The sequence below is a fragment of the Glycine soja genome, chromosome 11 (assembly GCF_004193775.1).
Source record: "Glycine soja cultivar W05 chromosome 11, ASM419377v2, whole genome shotgun sequence".
Lineage (NCBI taxonomy): Eukaryota > Viridiplantae > Streptophyta > Magnoliopsida > Fabales > Fabaceae > Glycine > Glycine soja.
This window is the reverse complement of record NC_041012.1, coordinates 11,132,113-11,152,189: the sequence shown is the minus strand read 5'-3', so window position 1 is coordinate 11,152,189 and position 20,077 is coordinate 11,132,113. Positions and strand designations below refer to the sequence as shown.

At 31.0% G+C, this 20,077-nt stretch overlaps 1 protein-coding gene and 1 pseudogene across 1 annotated transcript; both read right to left on the bottom strand.

The window, feature by feature from the left end:
• Window positions 1–675: 675 nt before the first annotated feature.
• On the bottom strand, window positions 676–5,201 carry LOC114376020 (ankyrin repeat-containing protein At5g02620-like). Its single transcript, XM_028333919.1, has 4 exons — window positions 4,778–5,201; window positions 3,929–4,549; window positions 2,955–3,364; window positions 676–1,687 (listed from the first exon to the last, which is right to left on the bottom strand). Exons 2-4 carry the CDS (start codon window positions 4,284–4,286, stop codon window positions 806–808), a joined length of 1,650 nt encoding a protein of 549 aa, XP_028189720.1. The 5' UTR covers window positions 4,287–4,549; window positions 4,778–5,201; the 3' UTR covers window positions 676–805.
• Window positions 5,202–15,185: 9,984 nt separating this feature from the next.
• LOC114375102 lies at window positions 15,186–19,778 on the bottom strand (annotated as a pseudogene).
• Window positions 19,779–20,077: the final 299 nt, after the last annotated feature.

The window sequence follows — 20,077 nt, the reverse complement described above, 5'->3', positions numbered from 1 at the left end:
CAGAAAAGAAATATAAACTAAAATGTCAACTACGACAATAATTGGGACAGCTGTTTTTTGCATTGTGTCCTCTTCTTTTTTTATTTTTTGTTGCAACTTCATTGTACCCGAGATACTAGAAAACTGTCTGGCTTGGTTTAATGAATGGAGGAAAAATTATCTGTTCTCTTTTTCTCCTTTTTTTTCTTGGGACAATGGGGCTGTACTTTTTGTGAAAGCAAACGTGTTATTGATGCATTGAAAATTTCACATGATTTATTGATTAATAATAACTTAACCATTACTTAAGGCATAGATTAGTAAATGAACTAATGATTTATTCTTAATAAACGTATAACATTGTATTATTTCTTGAACCAATTCATTTTTTGTTATCAATTTATCAGTGTGAAGTATTTAATGATTATGAGTAATCTTTGTAAAAAAAACTATTAAGCACCTTTCTTCATACATCTTGTTTAAGAAATTTGAATCACATGATCACTTTAATATTAGTTAACCTATTCAAATATATTTTATTAATTAAAATTGGAATCATTATATTAAAATAATGTGTTTTTTTTTTGTTTAAATAACATGTATTTTTTTTATAATAAATAATCTTATTCAAATTGGATAGGATCATGTTAGGTAATAAAAATTTTCCTCCAAATATTTTAATGTAGCTGTGTAATGTATACTCAAAATTCGGACTCAAAATCTTTGATTAGACTGAAAATAGAGTATTAAGCATACTATTAAACATGGGGGAAGTATGATTATACTCACTTTAGTATGAAAGGGCAACAAGGCTTTATTAGTGATTCTATATCGCATACAATATCTTACGCTCATTGTTTAGTAGCTCAGAATCTGACATAACAGACACTGAAAAAGACCTTGACCTGCTTCCCATTGAAGATTTCCGAATGCTCCTTAAGTTTGAGGCCTCAATGCGATGCCTAATGACCCAGTAACTCATGGTGCCCAAAGTTGTGGCCATTATAGTTGTCCCTATGATTGTGACTCCAATTGCAAGCCACTTCTGGTCCTTCCCCACCACTACAAATGACAGTGCCAAGAAGGCCACAGAGATAAGCACACAAGCCAACCACATTAGTTTGTTAATGATGGCCATCATCTGCTTCTTTGCTTTGCTTTCTATGATCACGACTGAGGTTTGCACCACCACGACGGCCAGAGAAATGAAGAGCGCGATGGAATCAAAGACGAAGAAAATGAGAAATGCAGCTTGCGGTGCTATGTTTGCTTCACCAATGGTCATTCCTGCAGGGAGGACTTTTGGATCATCAGCAAATTGGCCAGGGACTGTGAAGATGGCTGCAAAGGCAACTGTGGCAATGAGGACTGCAACCACAGTTGTGGAGTTTATTGCATTGTTGAGTCCTTCAGCATGCATTTTGTTGATGCGCTTGGCTATGCCTTGAACACCTCTTCGAGTTTGGCGTGTGTGTTCCAACTGGTAGTGGACTTCATGCTTTATGTCACTCACAGTTTGTTTCAACTCTCGGGCTGTAGCTGTTCCTGGTTGAGCCTTTATGGCTTTGGCGCTTCGAACACCGTGTTCAAGGAGAATGTCTTTAATTTCAGAATTCCCAGTTTTCTCAGCTGTGTCTAGTGCAGTTTCGCCAGATTTGTTAACTACCAAGCCATTGGTTTCTGTCTGCCCAAGAAGCAACTTAATAATCTGCACTAACAGAAATTAAGAGTTTAGACTCTGCCATTAATCCAACAACTTGAAACAAATATTAAATTATCTTTTCCAATCACATTGTTACTTTATACTAGCAATGTATCTGTATGAAAGCAAATTGAAGATGGTTTGGATTGGATTTTGCTATATTGAGATGATTCAGTCCCACAAAAGGGTCAATTCTGGTCTTGCTAATAGGTAACCAGAAAAAGGATGGTTTATAACATGATGCATATATGCTTCTTCCACTTAGAGATGCAGCAGAATGTTCCTTTATGTTCATAATGAGTATTGTGCTTTATGTTATTAATAATCTCGTTAATACCCCAAAAAACTATTTTTCATGAATGTGAAACTTGATCAAGACTAATTCCTAGCCCTGAATGTTTCAAGTTTCAACACTATTTCTGGTAATGATTCTTCAACTCAAGAGTCTAGGCACTAAAAGTAAGATCATGCTCTCAAAACTTCCTTTTTTTTCATTTCATTTTTTCAATAGCCAATCCTGTTAAATACAGTCCTATTTTCAAAAACAATATATTTCTGAAGACACTTTCAGAATGTAGAAGCTAAAGGCTCGAATGTAGACACTTTATGAATATCACAAATCAAACCATTGCAATCTGGAATAAGATTCAACACTCAGATGTTACATATGCATATCTCTTGGAAGTGGGCAATTTGTTCACATCTAAAATATGGGGGAAATTGACTCCTCAGTTGCTATGAAGAAAACACAGACACCAGCAACTATAAATTAGATTTCAACCCAAATGTTGGCCAAATCTATTCTTACATTTTTCTTTCGTCCTGGAAACAAGCGCATAAGTCTATAACAGGCACTAACATTCTAAATTTCTAATAACTTAAAATGACTTCAGATGACTGTTTCCAAAATGATTAGCCAAATATCATAAAAAAATTGGGCTGCCACTTCCTTTGTCTTCATATAGTAATAAAAGATTATGGACTCATATTTCAAACTAAAAACAAAAAGAATACAACAACGTTCACCATCCGGAAGAAATCATTCAAGCTGATTGCTACCATGAATTCCTAATACTAGGAGTACTATCAAACAATATGGTATTCTTGTTTTCTATGCAGGATAGGCACACTATGAAAAGAACACATTTATGATTTATACAAGTGAATAGTGAATGGCGATCTAAATCACATTCTACTTTTTATCATCATAATCTTACATATGAATTTTTTATGTAAATATAAGCATAATTAAGACAGGCATAGTCTAATTTACCTGAGCCCTGCCCTTCCTGGTTGCTATATGCAATGCTGTGTTACCCTTATTATCAACCATGTTTATTGTTGAGGGATCAGCTTTTATCAACTCCTCCACCACCTCAAGACTCTGTCCCTTCACTGCCATGTGAAGTGCTGTCTGTCCCTTCTTATCTGTCCGCGTTGCAACCACAGGCTCCTTCCCCAATAGCGCTTTCACAACCTCCAAATGTCCATTTCTCGCAGCAGAATGCAAAGCTGTTTTCCCATTACTTCTAGCAATGGTTGCCAGATTACTACCTGCTTCCAATAGAAGCTTTACTATCTCAGTATGCCCTTGTAATGCAGCAGTGTGCACTGCTGTGGTGTTGGATGGATCCACAGTCATTGACAATTCAGGATGAGCCTCCATCAGGATCTTCACAATATCTGCAACAAGAAAAACTGTTATTATGACAAGTACAAAAATAATAAAAAAAGAAAAGGCCAATGTGACCTCTACATCCACGGACAGTCAGAGAGATTCAATTTCTTTTAAGAGAACAAATACAAAGAGTCTCTATCAATGATACAATCAACAACCCGTCCCCTATTTTACCCTAATCGCAACCCAATAAACTGATTCACATTCCAAGGAAGTACAAAAAAACAAATCTTTAGATTTTGAGCTCCAAAATATTGGGTCGGGTTTTAGTTCAGGACAATCCATTAACAAAAAATTCAAGGCACGAGGAATTCTAGTAACACACTCTTTCCAACATACTTTCTTGTATTAGTTAAAATTATTGACAACTACAAAATCATGAGAAAAGTTCATCGAATAAGATGTGAAACACACAAAATTTTGTAATTTCCAATAAATTTCAATTAATAGAAAAGAGTGTGTTGCTTGCATTTCTCTTCAAGGCATCTCAACAAAAACAAAACTGAGATTCCATCCGAAGATCACACACCACAAAAGAAAAAACAGACAAAACCACATTGAAGACATACCTAAATCCCCTTGCTTGGCAGCAATGTGAAGTGCATCAAAACCATTACTGGCCTTAATTCCAGCACCAGCAGGATCATAATATTGAATCAGCTCCCTAACCATTTCAACATAACCATATTCAGCAGCAACAAAAAGAATCGTTTCTCCGGCATGGTTCTGCTTTGTCAACAACACACGCAATTCACCCTCTTCACTACCACTAACCGTGTCTTTCAGAACACTCATATTCCCTGCTCTTGATGCAGAGTGCAAAGGTGTATCATCCCTTTTACCTGTCAATTGCTTAGTCATTTTTTTCCTTGGCGTCCTTGGCGTGCTTGCTGATGCAGCTTGTGGCTGTGCATTTGGTGTGTCCATTGGAATTGGATTTAACACCAACCTAATGAATCTCTCACTTTTGACTCTTAATTGCTACTATATATCAGAATTCAGAACCTTCTTTTCTTCCTTCCAGCAAAAACCCAGATCAACACTAGCATCTTTCATCCCAAATAATTATCTCTCTCCTTGAAGCAGCAACTCAGAGGAGAGGATCATCCAAATCAATATAAAAAATAAATAAAAAAGTCTGAAAATATCAGAAACTTTATATCCTCCTGCAACCCTCCAGAATCATTGCACTGGTCACCAAAAAAAAAAAAAACTGGAGTTAAAACTTAAAAAAGTTAAAACTTAAAAAAGTTAAAACCACAGCACCAAGAAAAAAAATTGCATTTTCTTCGTGTTTAAGAGAAAGTGGTAGGAGTGAAGTTCTAAAAGAAGTAATCACAAAGGTGCAAATTTAAGAAAAGAAAAAAAATCTTTTTTTTTTATCATAGCTGAGTTTGAAGGAAGAGTCCCAGTCTCACCTTGTTGTGTTATTGTTGGTAGAAAGCATTGAGATTTGAGGATAGCTTTGGTTGGACACCCTGTAATGTAAAGCAACGAACTTTGGGGACAGAGAAGGAAAAAAAGAAAGTGATTTGGTTCTGGGCAATGAATATTTAGAACTTAGAAGGTGAAAAGAATAAGCATAGGCTAAGGCAATAGAGAGCAATGATTAAGATATAAGAGACGAAAGGCACATGTAAGTAACAACTTTATGCGGATCTAAATCAGAGGCAGAGCTATGCTACCAAACTTAATAAGTAACTTAGTGACGATGGAATTAGAAGGAGGAGAAAGTGTTGTGTTTGTGAATAATAGTAAAAAATGAAGAGTGAGTGAAGAGAAGAATAAAAGGAAAAAAGAGTGGCAAACAGCAACGGCGGTGAAAGACAAGCATGAGACCAAAAAAACGAAAGCGTCCAACGAATGGAAACGTAATTAACAGAAGGAAGTGCCACGCGCACTTCGATTCCCACTGCCGCGAGTGGACAATGTGCTTTCTCTTTAAGCAACAGATTTTCAGTTGACTCCTCCATCGCTAATTTTAAGTCCTCATTATCCTTCTTTTTTTTTTCTTTTTCTTTTTTAAATTGAGAAATATATTTGAAATAATAAAGTACTATACTGTATCTATTAAAATAAATTTTAAAATTATAATAAAATATTAAAAGTGAAAAAAATATTCTTCATCATTTTTTAATCAATTATTATAGTTTATATTTTATTTTTTTAAGCTTCTGAATTTGAGAAATTATGAATGGTAAAATGAGTTGAACTTATAATAAGTTGCGTTGAATCATTTATAATTTATTTTTTTATAATACTTTTAAACATTAAGGGGTGTTAGTATAATATAACATATATATGAATATCCGCGTAATATTTTTAAATATTAAAAGAATTAGTGTGAGAATAGAAAAAAAAAAAGTAATGTTATATGTAATTCAAAGAAATCTCAAGAATGCAAATATAATTTCATCTTTATATTTTTATTTTTTACTATATACTTATTTGGTGTCATAGATCGCCCTTTTATAACTTTTATTTTATAATTATAGCAAGCCAACCCAATTCAAGTGGCAACTTACTCATAATTGAGATGGTTGAGATTTGTAATTCATTCTCAAAGTGGATTTAATCCAATTTAACTAATAATTCTTTTTTTTATTTGTAAGAATCGGAAATAATATCAAAAGGTTTCCAATTATTCATGTATTCTATTAAATCAATTGAGTTATACATTTTATTTAAGGACATTTGGACTCATTTTTTTATTATATATTTTTAAGGGAAAATTTAATGTATATTTGATTTAACTACTTTTATATTACAAATTTATATTTATTTAATATTTTAAAAAAGTAATTTTCATTTTTAAAAAACTAAAGGTATTTCCTAAAAAAACTAAAGGTATAATTAATTAAATCAATTCAATCTGGTCAAACTTATTTTCTTTTTATAAGCTTGTGGGTTTATGCGTGTTATTTCGTAAATAGTAATAGAACCCCAATTTACCAAATGGGGAAAAAATATGCTTTAAAAAATATGCTTTAATGGTAAACATTAAAAACAAATGGGGAAAAAATAGCATTCGTCACACAAACTATCCTGCATTGATAAATAGTAATAGAAACTCAAAAAAGTGGCACAAATAATTCAACATTTGCGTCCTTTAATGAAAGATTGAGAGATTCAATTTTTGGCTGAAAATGAAGTTACGAAAGAAAGGTATTATTTTACTCTCAAATGAACAGATTGGGTAGGAGGAGAGATAGTTAAGTACTATTACCAAATCCTAATATTTTCTTGTTACAGAAAATAAAAATAAAAACTCGAAACGAATGAGCAATTTCCAACAGAGACATTTGTTCCTCTCCCGAAGCTAGTAAACATAGCAGCCTGTGGGTATCTTACAGTATGCATGTAAAAATCGTCAATATAATTTTTATATTTTAAACATAATATTCATAACAAGTTCGTTTTTGTCAAATCATCAGTGTTTAATTTCTAATTATATGACAGAAAAGTTGAGTCAAAATCTTAATTTAGTAATTTTGATAATTTTTTTAATAAAAGTAATTTATATAGTTGTCGCCTTTACTAACATTTTTAAGTTTGATAAAATTAATATTTTAGTTCTTTAACTTTAATAAAAAAATTTAATATAATCATTTTTTGGTAAATTTTAATCATTAAACTTTTCTTTTTGTGTTTCGGTGGTCTTTTAAGTTTCTATCGTCAATTTTTTGTTATAATAATGTTAACCTTTCTGTTAATTCACTCTAACTAAAAAAAGAGTTTCTAAAACAATTATGAAATGAAAAGTTACAATATTACATTTTTTAAGACTGTGTTAAAAGATTAAACTGAACTGAAGGAAATTAGAAAATTAAATTGAAATTAGAGAATTAAAATACTAATTTTATCTTCAGATTTTAAATTGTAAGTTTGTTGTGGCTATAATGAAACATTTTAAAATTCATTGTTAATAATTATTTCATCTTGAACTGGGTATTTCCATTTTTTTAAAAGTAAACAATATCAATGTATATGATTAAGTACTGACGAGTAGGTGACTCAAGCAATATAAACTTGACTCGTTTTAAGTAAGGTTAAAGATTCGACTGTATGAGGAAATTTTCCAATGAAAAAGCTAGTCACATAACATTGTAAATATTACATTATATTACTGATTTATATAAAAATTTCCAATTGTACGTGAATTGTCTCTTATAAAATATAAAATATACTTTTAGTTCATCAATAAAATAAAAATACCAGTTATGATCTATGAGAGATGGCTCTATGCATCTTGACATATATTAAATCCGAAGTTTTCACTTTTCAAAGACATGCTTCATACTTGATCAATGGATAGTCTAGTTTAAACACACTACCAGAAACGTGCCTTTCTAATGTCAACCTCGTTAATTTGGCACACTCCAACAACAACTAGCCAAGGTGCATGCACTTCGTCTTAAACCAGGTTGATTGCGATGGGAAATAATTTAAACAAAGATTAATATAGCTAGCCAGTGTCACATAAATGATATGAGTATTTCAAATTTGAGTAAAATTTAAAAAATTTGTAAATTGAAAGAAAATAGTAAAATTATAAGATATATACATAATTTATTTAGATACAATTTAAAAAGCTATTTAAAATAATTAGTATGTACATATATAATTAATTATAAAAAAATATAAAGTTCATTTTCTAAAAAAAAACTTAAGAATTACATGTGCCGTTTTCAAGTAATAGTAGACTAAATGATTAAGTCATTTTCAAGGTAGTTAATTTTAATTTAACATACAGAAGTGGAGCATATGGGATCTAGGAGAGAGAAAATAATAATAATGTAAAATTCAAAAGGGATCAACTTGGCATTTATAAGCAGTTTAGATTTTGGAAGAAGAAAATTCGAATGTAAAGAAGAAATTTAAAAATAAATATTTTTATAGTATAAGTAGTTGAAATTTCAGAAGAAAAAATAAATATATTTTTTAAGTGATTAATAATTTAAAATTAAAAACAAAAATATTAAATAATCATCAAGTCATACATCTTAAAATGTTTTTTTTATAAGAGATTTATCTCACTTTTAATAGTGGGAATCAAATTTTAATGTATAAAACATGTTTTATTTATTTAATTATTTTCAAACAATTGAAAGGAGAATTTATTATTATTGATAACAAGAAAGAGAACAAAAGTGAGGGAAGGTGGGAAGTGAGCTAAGCAAATTCACTGGCTTACTCATGACTCAATTTATTCATAGTTCAGTAAAATAAAATTCTTTACATTTATTATCGAAAGATTAAACTTTCTTACACTCAATTTATTAGTCGATAGTTTTTTGGTAAAAGGTAATTTTTGGATAAGGAGATGATGTTTTGATTTCGGATAGGAAAAGTTTTTTATTTATTTATAAAGTAATTATAAACAACTTAAATTACTTAGTCTTAAGAAAACAAATAGGTATTTAAGGATTGATTTGATCATAAGGATACGATAAGAATGTATAAAATAATATATACATATTACATGCAAATAACAAAGTTATTCATATAGAAGGGATTGACGGCAACAATCATGAGATAGGAGTGTATAATAATGTTACTGGTAGAGGTGATGTCAATAATAGTCATAATAAGAGTGGTGAGAGAAAAAAAAAATAATGATCATAATAATAAATAAAATAATGATAATAAAAATAAAATGATAATGATAATAATAAAAATGTCATGTAACAACAATAAGAATTGTTATGAATATGTTAGTAGGAATAGTAACAATAACAATAATAATTATAATAATAATAATATTAGAAATGATGTCATGCATAATGATTACAATAGTGGATGAGGTAATATTTATGATAATAAAAATTTCAATGACAACATATATGACAGCAAAATAAAGGTAATGGATGGTTGTAAACAATGAAAATGACAATAATAATCTATATGGTGATAGTGATCATGATGACAAAATTAATAATAGTTAAAATGATAACATTATAAAAAATGATATTTAGAATAGACAATAATGATACATGACAATAATAAAAGTTGTGATAATAATTATAAAAATAATAAAAATGATCATGGTGAAAAAAGAAAAAACAAATTCATTAAACTAAAATATTCAAAAGTTTAAATTAAATCAAATTTAAGTCGATAAAAGAAATTTTAACTACCTCTAACTTTGTTCGACTTAATCCACCTCCTCCATCTTTGGTATCAGCCGTGATTAGTGATTAGGGGTTACAGCGAGTTGACTCAACATTGGGTCCACACGATTGGTCTTGACGACGTGATAGTGTCTGTTTTTGGACGGACGTGGGAAAGTGGGCACACCCATGCCACATTATTTAAATGGATACTCATATAATTAATAATTTACAATACACCCATTTAAAAATTGGGTCAGTAATGGCCATCGCAAATTTTTCCTTTATAAAATTTCTGGTACTCAACCATATGGTGGAACTTGTTCTCCGCGTGAAGGTGCAGGCAAAATTAGAATCACTGAAGCAACATATTGACATGCTTCATTTGGGTAACCTGACCCGACAAACACTGAAAAACGCATATGCAAAGTGGTTTGTTTATCCATGCCAATGCAAAATGGTGTAGTAAGAGATTGAGATTCTAATAACTATCTTTCCTCACATTCCCAATCGACAAAAAACTAACTATGGCATTGCCCTCGATTTCGTCTCAGAGAATAATTGCCTTAATTTCCGCATATAATATCCCTACTCAGAATTTGCACTCAAGATAAGGAGGCATCTACATCTATACACAAAATTCCCTAATAATTGTGCCCCCTATAAATAATTCCCTCAATAATGTCTCGCTCACAACCGTTATTGTGAAGTCACAGTGTATGTCTTATCTTGTGTTTGTCAATATTATCAAACGATTTAGGTAGTGATTTTTTATTTTTTATTTTTGCTGAGTGCTAGGTAGTGATATTTATACAGGTATATAAATGAAAGGTTTTTTATACAGGAGAACTTGCTAAACTCTAATTTTATAATTATTTACCTTATATATCTTTTAAGATAATATCACATCTCATTAATTTTGTTAAGAGAATCAAATTTTATTTGACCAGTAATAAATACCTATAAACTAATAATATTCTTAACAATTTTCAATGGGATTTTTTTTTCTAACTATATATGTAGTCTGTGTAGAGGACGGTCTTTGAAAATGTAATGAACTAGCTAGGATTGAATTTCACATTCAATAAACCCAATTTTCAAAGAAAAGAGAATACTGGAGTAACCTTGTTGTATTCAATAGGCTATCTGACTCATGGAGACTTGAGAGTTACCCAACTTTTCAAAATAAATAAATAAATATGCTAACATCATTCAAGAGTTTGGTCGTTGTTTCATCTCGTTGACTATGCCATGATAGTGAACGGTTCCAATGTAAAAGTTCAATATGCTGTGATTAGCCATAATATAAACTAAAAAATGACACATCAAATAATGTTACTGCTTACCATCTTAATTAAGAATTCTGTCATAAAACATTTACATAATTAAAAAGAAAAATAACTTAAAATGAAATTTAACTGAAATTCATGTCACGTCATTTACTTTTAAAGAAATAAAGCATTATTATTTCTTGCGCGGGGAAAATCCAAAATATGCTATATATTTGTCTTTCCCATATGTCTCTTGCACATGTGTTTTGTATTATCTCCAGATTCGTTTATCACTATAGTATATCACCGTTATCTATGGTTATTGGGAAAAAAAATACCGTTATCTATCTATCTATATTTTTTTATGTTGCAATAAAAATATAAAAAAATGATAAACCTTATGTAAATTACTATTTATTTTTCATGATTTTTTTTCTCATAACACAACCAAGAAAAAATAACCCAAATCCTCTTCATATACAATATAAAATATAAATGGACCCGTCTGAATACTCAAGTATATCAATAAGATTGTAAGATACCATATATCAAAGCAGCGAGTTCCTCCAAACCAAGTTAATATTTTCAAGTGTTGTTCTGCTGGGCGCGTGACTGTTGGTAGTTGGTACTATCAAACTAATACTACTGTAAAATTGAGTTTTTTTGGGGTCTTTTTGCAATATTTTTCTTTAAAATAATCATATCCATTTATATTATTTTTTATGTATTTTAAAATTAAAAATAAATTATTAAGTAAAAATTATTTTAAAAGAGAATACATATTATAAAAGTATATGAAAAGTTTACTCCACTATGCAAAAATTTATAATATTAAATATGAAGAGGATTTAACTCATTTAATTGAAAAGAGTGTGTAATTATTGTAAAACGTTAGGGTTCATGTTTAATTTTTATGGTAAAAAAATTGAATCATATATCAGAATTTCTACATTTTACTTTTTAGTTTAATTAATATTTTCATTAAATATTAAAAATATTTATAATAAGATTGTTAAAAGAGACTGTAACATTACTTTGTATAATTATATAAATCAAATAGTCTGTCATTTTCAGCAAAGAAGTTTACCACTTTACCTCTTATTGGTTATCAATTTTCTATTCCAAAAAAATTTCAACAATACAAATTATTAACGTTGACAATTAAATGCTAATTTATACACGAACGCTGCAATTGATAACATATATTCCTCAAATACCGGTCAATTTCACATACGGAGTACACAAAAAACGTGAATCACGGCCTCTCTCTTTCAAGTTTCAACCCTAGTCCAGCATTTATTTATTTTTGCTAATTTTAGATAACAAAAAAATTGTGTAAAAGATAATTAAGAATAAACATTTTCTTTACTTATTTTTTCAATTTTATGAAAAACATATTATTTGACACATTGGCAAAATGAAATTATGTGAAAAACATATTATGACACAGACACACACATGAATAATGATTTTTTTATTCCTTAAGAATTATAAAATTAATATATTTCTAATATTTAACATGAGACTAAAGTTTCGTTAATTTTTTCAAATACAATGATTGAAAACTTTTATAAAAACTAAAAAAATATGTGTATAGACTAACAGTGGTATTTAAATAAAAAAAGAAAGTCAATAAAACAATATCCATAACAAATGAGAAAACAGGAAACCTCAGCCACAGAGTCGCATGGACATGGTGCGCCAAGCCGCCAAGCATCCAAAGGAAAATACAAACAAAACCAACGATCTCTTCTTTTAACCAAGCTAATGTTAATCTTTCCACTTAAATGCACTTTTTGTCTTTTTATTTTTTAAAATTTGTAATTTTGGTATTTTATTTTAAAATAAAGATATTTTATTTTTTAAAATTCGTAATTTTAATTTATTATTTTAAAATAAAAATATTTAATCTTTTATTTTATAAAATTTATAATTTTAATTTTTTCGTCAAACTGAAAAATATTGTATGTAAAGAGATTAACATTCACTATCAGGTGAATTAAACAAATTACATCATTCCACAGCCTATTTCACTGAATTTGGGACATATTAAATTAATTTCTTAGTAAGCAAGCTTCTCAAATTTGATGGAAGGACCTTTACAATTATTGAAAGATTAAATATATCTTTTAAAATAGGAGAACTAAAATTACATACTTAAAAAAAAGAAAGATTAAATGTTTCTACTATAAAAATATGAAATCAAAATTATAGATTTAAAAAAAATAAAAGAACCAAAGTTACATTTAAATCTAATTTTTTGGTAGAAGTTAAACCTTGATATAAGTATGAATTGAATGTATAAATCACAATTAAGGAGCTAGGTCTAATTCACGTGATTAAATATTTGTGTATAGATTTTAATTCTTACTAATAAAAAAATAACTTATAAATCACAATTTTTACTAAATTACCTTTTAAAATACTCTTATTATATAAAATTAACTATACCATTCCATTTTTTAATCAACTTCCTCCTTTTTCTCCCTCTTTTATTCTATGCTTTATTTATAAAAAAAATTAGGGAGACACAACCTGTCTTTTTTTTTTTTTCTTCCCTTAGGCATATATAAAGCTGCAACTGACTGAGAAGCAATGTAATCACAAGACAAAACATGTATGCTCTATTTGGAAAAGTGAATAGAAAGTAAGGGTGTTAGGAAGCTAAAATAAAACCTACTTGAATAACTAGGAGACTACAGACCAGGGCGGAACCAAAAATAAATGTTAGGGGGAGCAACAATTTAACACATTATGAAGAGGGAAGCTTGAGCATTAAACTTGGGCTACACCTAGTTCGACCCCTGCTGCACAGACTAGCATTAGAGTGACTAAGGAAAGATAAAAATACTGAAGTTTCTTTTCACGATGATAGTCTCCTGAAAGGAATATACTTACATAACCTAATTGATGTCAAGAAATGAATAATACACATCCATATGTCTGAATCCTATTATTTGAGGAGAGCTAAAAATAAATGATATAATATATAATGTAAATAACTAAGCTCATCCAATGAAATATTTTAAATTAAACATAAAAGGTCTTTTAAAAACTTTTGGTTTTCCCTAAAAAAAAACTTTTGGTTTGAGAGTTTTTTGGCCTCCTTAAGCACATCCTGTTAAAGGGTGGTATTGCGAATAAATTTAAGTTCCATTATAATTTTTAATTATTAAGTAAAGATGGTACTGGATATTCTTAAAATGTTACATACAATTATTATTTATTTGTCATAGATTTAATATTTGAAATATTAATATAATTTTTTTAAGAAAATATAATAAAACTCTAGTACTAGATGTGGAGAATAAATCCTTTTATAATAGATTTTTCTATTTTTCGCTTTCAAAAAAAAAATTGTGAGAATAGATTTTTATATGATAAGGTTATTTGAAAATTCTAGTTTCTCTTCTACTAATGTTAAATCGTAGGGTGGGACCCTCATCTAATTCTAGTTTCTCTTCTACTAATGTTAAATCGTAGGGTGGGACCCTCATCTTCTTATCGTGTAAAAGTTTAATGAATATTTATTCGCATAGTGGGTTTTAGTACCCTACTTCTTATTGTCCAAACTCTAAAGGTCATATTAAAATTTTGGTTTGACGTGAACTGAAAGTTGACCGGGGAAGATGACCAATTTTTATGTTTCCGGCCGTTGACCATTGACTGAAATAGTTATTGAGCAATGAGCATGACCTGACATACGGATTTTAAGCTACGCTGCCGGTATTCCCAATTCATAATGGTATTTGTTCAAAATATAGCATCCACATTCCCTCAATTATAGAACTCTTCGTGATATATAAGAATATTAGGTTCTATCTGAGTTTTACAATGAAGATTAATGCTTAGGAATCTGATTTTTTTTATTGGTAAATGCTTAGGAATCTGATAATATCACGTACATGCTCACACAATACAGCATAACCACTTTTGGCGGTATAAGTCAGCAACTGTGGTCGTGCCGTGTCACACCGAAAATTACTTAACGGGGAGGCCTAATTACAAAATATTAGGTGAGATTACTTACGCATTAAAACTAGGCAAATTTAAACTTTATGAAAGCCTACCAAATGAATTAAATTAAATAGTATAAAATATAGAAGAAAGTTTACGAAGGAATTTTTTGGCTTTGAGAGGCCACCTCCTCCCTATACTAGCACCAAAGTTAGGTCCACCCTTGCGCAAGTTGAAAAGCTTCTTGAATGTAACATGTCTTAAATCACAAAATGGAATAACTTCTGTAGTTTGAAGCTAAAGATTGTCAGCGCTACAAGTTTCAACGATCAGCCGTCAAGATCATAGACTCATTCGATCATTTTAATGGATAAGAACTGCATATCCTATCGTATACATACATTTTAAATAAATAAATAAACCAAACAAAATGAACAAGCTCAATTTGCAGCATAAAATTCATAGGCAACAAAGCTAAAAGCTTGATACAGGAAAAATATCTCAATCTTAAAGGGCTCCTGTTTACAAATAAATGTATATTATTCAACAATTGCAGCACTTTCCTCATAAAAAGAAGATAATTTTTCTCACCGAAACGGATGCGGCGATAAATCCAAAATAAATATCTCAAATGATAACACTAAAGTGGACTGCAAACTCGTCCAAAATGGACTGCAGTTTGAGCCACTTGAGCTCAAGTACGTCTATCCGTGTTGGGTAGGGTGGCCATCGGATAGAAGCCATTCGAAATAATATGCTATAAAATATAAATACAACAATAGAATTTTGGTATTGTTCTCTAATTAGAATTAAAATTTCACCTCAATAATTTGTGTTGACATTTAATGGAAACCTTACTACACAAACTATCAAGATGAAACTCTAATTCTAAATTAAGAATAACACTAAACACCTAAACAACTGCATCTAAGTTTTGTCCTTATTTTATTTGGGTATGAATTGAAAACAAGCATTAGTATAATCTATTGAAATGAAAGAGAACATCTGTATAGCATTCCGTGGGAAGATTTATGTCTCTTTCAATGGGAAGGGAAGTGGAGAATCAACACGGCAATGTCAGCATCAAACTACATACGAAGGAAAAATCCTCGAAGGCATGTAGTGCTACCACGATTCTTGACAAATATGAGTGCTACAAATTTTCATCAAGTAATCTTCCTGGTGTCAGCCATCAATTTATAGAGAGCAAATCCAGGCATCCTAGAAGTCATGTTTTCTACTTCAATCTGAAAGATAAAAAATCAAGTTTTAAATATAGGCATTAAAAATGACTGATTTAAAGTTTTATTAACAATAAACTAGCTTTTATCTTTGAACCATCACGTTTATTAGTCCCAATAAATCCCATGATAACCTAGAGAAAGAAATATCACTAAACAAGTAGCTATGTCATTATCATCGATTCATCATGCTACAGCTGCAACCCACCATGGGGGGCTCTTCTTAAGTCTGAACCAATCATCATTTTGATGTGTGCCTTCTGTTGCATAAGAAAAAAAAAAGCCCACCAAGGCCATGCTCATGTCTCTTATTAATGCCACTATCGAAATAATGCAAATGTTCTTAAATGGAAACAGCCAAAAAATAAGAATGAAAATAATCACATAATTGTTATTAAGAATGAATTTCATTAACATGATAAGAACAAGCTTTAGATTCACCATTGGAACAGCATATAGCTGAGTTGATTCATAGCCATCTTGTGTGATAGAATAAAACTGCTGAACTTCCTTTGAGTCAAGATTGCATTTGATAGAGAAAAATGCAGCTGGTCTCACATTCAAATTCCTTGAGATATACCAATGAAAGCCGGGATACTCTACATGACAAAAGATCAAAAATTAGATACATACTTTTCAAACCTATCCAACCCCAGTTTAAAAGGGAAAAGGGACAGGAGATTAATATTAGCACAACCAACTGAAATTTTACCAGCAATCAATTCACTAAGAGAACAGGTGTATAACAAAAAACCAAAACATATAAATCAGAAAGTCTACCAAAGCTAGCATACTAGGTGGCTCTGAAGCTCACTCACTTGTAAAGGTAAAAACCACGTATGTTGTTTTCACTCATAGTAATACTATCAGAGTAGGAATTATGAAACTTACAAGGGATGAAGCTGGCACTCCAATTTCTTCAACTACTTCACGAACAATGCTGTCAAAAATCTCCTGTGAAACCTTAATGTTAACAGATTCTGTTAACTCCTTGTCATATTGATGAGATGTTATACCAATTTCTTGAGGCTGTCAATCATTAATAAAGAAAAATCAATGTATAGCCAAGTCATTGCATAAATTTTATGAACATGAAAAAATTATGGGCTTCTATTCAGTAATCAATTAATCATTGAACAGAAGACAATACAGTAAAGTAGAAAGAGCAAAATACAATACGGTACAGCAAAAAGGAGCATATATCATGACAAATAAATGCATCACACCCCCAAAAATCAAATTAAAGACTTATTTTTGAACTAACTGTCCATTACATATCTATTGTAGAAAATAAAGGTACTACTGCAACAGTAGATAGCAGCAACAGAAAGGATTTAGCACATCCATTTCACCATTGAATACCTCAGGGTGGCCCCCAGGGAAAACAAAATGTCCAGGAAATTCACCAACATTATTACTTCATTGTAATACAAGTATTTTGTTGTCATTTGTCTCTACCACTGCACCATTTCCTAGTGGGCTGGAGGTGTGCTAACAAAGAACAGAATCATCTGAGGAGAAATAAGGATGAAGCCAAAAGATTGACAAATAAATCAATACCAATTCAAATCAAAGAAAGGATGGAAGAGGAGGAGGCAGATCCAGAGGGAACATAACTCAACCCTCATCCCCTTCCCCTTGATCCCTTCCTGATGATTTTATTGGACATCAAAGCAACTTCATTTTGAAAGTCAGGTGTCACATTATCCTAAGTTCAGGTGCTAACAGTTTAAGGTCACAGGGTAACCACAAAATAGTAGTACTTGAGTTAAAAAGAAGGCAGAAAATTGTAATGATTTACCTTCTGATGGAAACAGGAACCTTTCCCACATAGGACTTAAATTTGTCCCCACAAAAGTCCTGGAAGAAAGTTTAACCAATAATTAATAAATAGAGGGAAGTACAACTGATAAGCAAAAATAAATCCAACGAGAGAATAGCAATAAGATTCAACTATGCTTGGTTTCAGAAAAACACTAAAGATAACTGTACAGATTTTACAAAATTTGTTGCAAATAACATCAGAAATTTGTATGTCAGCTGATACACACACACAAACAGAAATTGTTTAATATATCAATCGTGCACATGTTTTTTTAGCGAAAGACCACAGTTATGTTGAAATTTAATTTGGAAATACAAAAAGCTTCTCACTAATTTATCAAATATAACTTTTAACTATTTTCTACCTATCAATCATAGATGCATATTAAAAGTTATAGAATCATTCAATGTTATAGGATCATTATCATCTTATCAATATCACTAACCATGCTAAAAAAAATGAAACATTTAAAAGAGAGGCGCTGAGATGATACCTATAATCTGTCAAACCTAGGTGGAGGCATAAATGTGGTTCACAGACAGATCCATCTCCAGATTCCAAAACATACCCTCCATACTGTCATATTTGCAACAAAAAAAGATACACACACTCTGTTAGGGATAGTCCTTGACAGGGCCTCAAACTTTACTCTAGCTACAATAACACCTCACATACATTCATAAAAAGAGAAAGGACTAATGAGAGAGAAAGAGAAAGAGATTGAGGTCATTGCATTATATTGTGGAATATGTACATAGGCCCTATTTGGATGAACTTTTCCATAAGCACTTATATATGAAGAAAATAAGAAGGTAAAACGAATTGAGCTTCTCACATTAGTCACATAAACTACAATCAACTTAATGCGCTTAACTTCTACAAAAGCTCTTTTCATTTGACTTTTGCAAAAGCTAAGGTGCATAAGTTGATCAAGTTATAGAGAAACTCAATGCATTTTTACTTTTTTTATTTTCTTCTCCTATAAAGAAGTTTATCCAAGGGCCATAGACTAATAAACATGCCATGATCCCAAGGGCCAATGATGTTAGGGTCAAATAGCATTATGAATTATTAAATTAAGCCTTTATTGTTCATCTGGTCCATGCCGTAAGAGTACTATTAAGAAACCAAATAATCAAAAAACAGGGCCACCAACGAGCCAAACACACATTAATAAAGATAAAAAATACTCATGTACTATGACATTAGTTAGTTAATATCTTAAATAAGGAGATACAAGGTTGGGGAAGGGAGGAGGGAGGAGGAAGAGGGCGCGGCTTCGAATCCCCAACCGACATTTCTAACAAAACTAACAAACTAGCATTTGCCGATAAAAAAAAGAAGTTAATATCTTCAGTAGTTTAGCAACCGGAATCTAATTTAATAATTAATCTCATTATATTTTTAACATTACTGCACGTATGGTTATTAGTTGCCAATGTCAAGGGTTATGACTTGGATTTTGGTGAATTACAGTAATTTCAGAGAAGGTAAGAATATCTCATTAACAAGGCGCACATACCCTGAACTTCTTTCCATTGAAGAGCGAATTGTTCTTCTGGCTCCTCTGCTCCCATATCTGCACAACGGAAACAGAAAAATATGCATAAGAGGAAACAAAAGCATAAAACGGAATGAAAAATCCAAGTACCTAATTTACGCACGCACGCGCAGAATACATGAATGCATCACTTGTAAAAACGAATGTTAACGAATGCGATCGACCTCGGAAATCGTATTCTCCAAGCTGACCTCAGAGTGGGGGATCCGGTCGTAGGCTTCGCTGCATGCCACAGAAACCTTCAAAAGCGATGAGAAAAAAGTTCGTTAGTGAAGCACGTTTGAGGCGAGTCGTGAGGATTCGGAGTGAAGCGAACCTGTGAAAGTGAAAGTCCAGAAGTACATGACACTAGAAGCGTGAACGAAGAAGTGTCGTCGGTGCTACTCGCTTCCTTCTCCATCGCAACGTCGACGATGCTAACTCCGACTCGGAGAGGTTTCTCCTCTTCGAAGATACATATTGGGCTGGGCCCGTTGATAGATTAATGGTAACATTTGGGTTCTAGTTTGGGTAACTATTGGGCTTCTTTGTTTTCAATCCTGCGATTTTCTTTCTGCACCCGGAATTTTTCTAATACACCCAAAAATGGAGAGGGAAAAACTAAAAATACCCTTACATATAACCCCATACGGATTGTCAATCCGAACCCGTAAGTCCCATATGGATTACCAATCCCCATATTATATTAAAAATATATTTTATGAAATAATTTAAAATTAATGACCCATGTAAGTCTCAAACATGTGACTTTCA